Source organism: Pygoscelis adeliae, unplaced genomic scaffold (assembly GCF_000699105.1).
Source record: "Pygoscelis adeliae isolate BGI_AS28 unplaced genomic scaffold, ASM69910v1 Scaffold432, whole genome shotgun sequence".
Lineage (NCBI taxonomy): Eukaryota > Metazoa > Chordata > Aves > Sphenisciformes > Spheniscidae > Pygoscelis > Pygoscelis adeliae.
Window position 1 is genome coordinate 168,591 of NW_008824289.1, and position 2,559 is coordinate 171,149.

The 2,559-nt window shown below is 59.7% G+C and overlaps 1 protein-coding gene across 1 annotated transcript in view; it reads right to left on the reverse strand.

Annotated features, from left to right (window-relative positions):
• The window catches only part of TGM2 (transglutaminase 2), a 28,297-nt gene that overhangs the window by 5,522 nt on the left and 20,216 nt on the right, over window positions 1-2,559 (reverse strand). The window contains 3 exon segments of the mRNA XM_009318753.1: window positions 72-239; window positions 1,223-1,403; window positions 2,020-2,148. Of these exon segments, the coding sequence (XP_009317028.1) occupies window positions 72-239; window positions 1,223-1,403; window positions 2,020-2,148 (478 nt within the window).

Consider the following 2,559-nt stretch of genomic DNA (forward strand, 5'->3'; position numbering starts at 1 on the left):
GCCTCGCCCTCCCCCGGTGCCTGCCGAGCTCCGGGGAAGGGCAGGAGAAGGGGAAAACGCTGCCTCGGGGGTGGGCAGGCTGGGGTCCCACCGTGCCGCTCACCAGATCATGTCCCTGGAGCGCCGGTCCTCCTGCCCCGTCTCGTTGAGGTAGCGGTCGATGACCAGGTTGCCATTGGTGTCATGGGCTGAGTTGTAGTTGGTCACCACCCGGCTGGGGATCCCCAGGCACCGCATGACTGCGGGGAGGCAGGGCAGGGTGAGACAGCGTCCCGGCACGGGGGGTCCTGGGTTTGCACGGCTCCTGTCCCGGGCAGCCCCAGGTTTGCAGAGCCTCGGGTTTGCACAGCTCCCGTCCCACGGAGCCCCAGGTTTGCACTGCTCCTGCCCTTCCCTTTCCCCCTCAAAGGGGTGCCTGGACGAGCTGGTTCCTGCAGTCGCCGTGGGACTCGGTGTGCCGCGGGCAAGACGGGTGGCACCCGGCACTGACAGTCTGCCAGGTTTTGATATTGCAGTACAAAAAAGGCACAAAAGCGGCTGCGACTGCTTTTGAGGGAGTGCACGGGCAGCAGCGCGCTGCAACCTCTTATTTAATCTCATAGCTGCCTTTTACTGTGAGCGGAGCTCCCTGGGGAACAGGGAGGTAGTTTTAACGCTTCAAAGGAAGGCTATAAACTTCTGTGAGTCACGGAAAATCCAAATAGTTTTCTGCTATTTCTCTCCTCTAAAAAGGATCTCGTATATCTGTGATACATAAATGCACACGTGCACTCATTCAACCCTGCAAGTGCAGCATTTTCCTCAGGATGAAACTCTGCGAGCATGCAAGAATTGAGCCTGGAATTTTTCCTCTCTTTTGCCCCAGCGGCAGTGAAATTATTTTGATCTCAGTGGATTCATGGCTTTACTGCAAACGTGACCTTAAAGCCACTTTCCTTCTCCTGGGCCGTGCCTCCAGCCCCTCCCTCTCTGCCTGGCCGGGGAGGCAGTCTAATTGAAAAGCCCTTTTCTATCATTTTTTCCCTCCATTTCCTGACAATTTAGAATAACAGAGAGCTTAATTGCTAAGCAATCATCGCAGGCTGATTGTAATCAGCCCCAGTGGTTCCCTCCTGCTGCAGCACAGGGAGCGGGTGGAGGGCAGGGGGCCGGGGTGGGAGATGGAGGGACACGGGTGACCCCATCCTGTGGGGAAGGGGAAATGGGAGACATCGGCTCTCACCAGTACACGCCACAGCAGCGAAGACCCAGCACTGGCCGTACTTGACTGGCTGGCACCCAAACTTCTTCCACCTCTTGAGAATATCCACACTCCCGATCCAGGCCATTGGGCTCATCCCATCTTCGTAATGGTTGTCCCACCGCCCTGCCAGCACCCCCCAGTCCTCGTCGTTACAATTCACCTGCGGCACGACAAGAGGGGCTGCGATGGATGGACGGCCGGGCACGGAGGGGCAGGAGGAGGGTGGGGAGGGGGGGAAAGTGCCTTCCCCCAGCTCACACGTGCTGTCACCTCCATTAGCCATCCTGGAGCCATGCAAGAGCTTGCCGGGATGCAGGCGGCCGCGGTGCAAGAGCGTGCCGGGATGTGGGAGAGTGGGTGGATGGAGAGGCCGTAATTGGGATGAGCTAACTGGGGATGGATTTCAGAAACGCATCCTCCCGCCTGGAGTTTGGGTATGATTATCACCTGCAGCAGCCAGCGAGGAGCAAAGGCTGCTCCTGGGATGGTGCATCCCCACTTCTGCTATTTCTCTCCTCTTAAAAGGATCTTATATATATGTGATATAAGAGCAATAGCAGGAAGGGTTGTAAAGGGATGCGAAACACCTTGGGGGAGGACACTGGCGTAACGGGGTGGGGGGAATGGCAAATGGCACCTTTCTGTCACAGCTGTAGTTGCAAGCTGTAGCTGGGGGGACAGCAGGGGAGCGTTTGCACCCCAGGGGACATGAGGTGCTGGGGAGCCTGGGGACACCCTGCCGGGTGAGCTGGCGGCCAGAGCCTCACGGGACTCACCATGGCGCTCACCACCCTGCCAATGTACACGGGGTCGTTGCGGCGGGAGCAGTCCCGGTTCTGGTCCCTCAGGAATTTGGGGTTTGTGTCCAGCAGCTTGAGGCAGATGGACAAGATGTCGTCCTCGAACTGGTGCAGAGGGGGGAGAAAAGGTGTGTGAGGTCCCCACAGTGCACGGGGGCTCTCCCGCCGCCATCCTTCCTCCCTGGCTCACCACGATGCCCCTGCAAGCAGAGCTGCTGGGCACACGGGGGTCACGGGCCCCCCTCTCTGAGCCAGCGCCTGCTGAGTGACGACCCCCATTGGTGCTACCGTGATGAGGGGCTGGCACTGCGGCCGGCGGAGGCTCAGCCTGCGAAGCCCAAGGGAGAGCTCCTGCCCTCACGCCGGGGCCGGATCCTGCTTCCTGCAGCTGCTGCTGCAGCGCAGGGGTCAGGCACAGACCTGACCGCCAGGGAAAACCACCTATTTCCCATCACTGGGTGAGTCACAGCCCTTCCCCGAATTGAGGCGTGGATCCTGCAGGGGCCACAGGCAGCC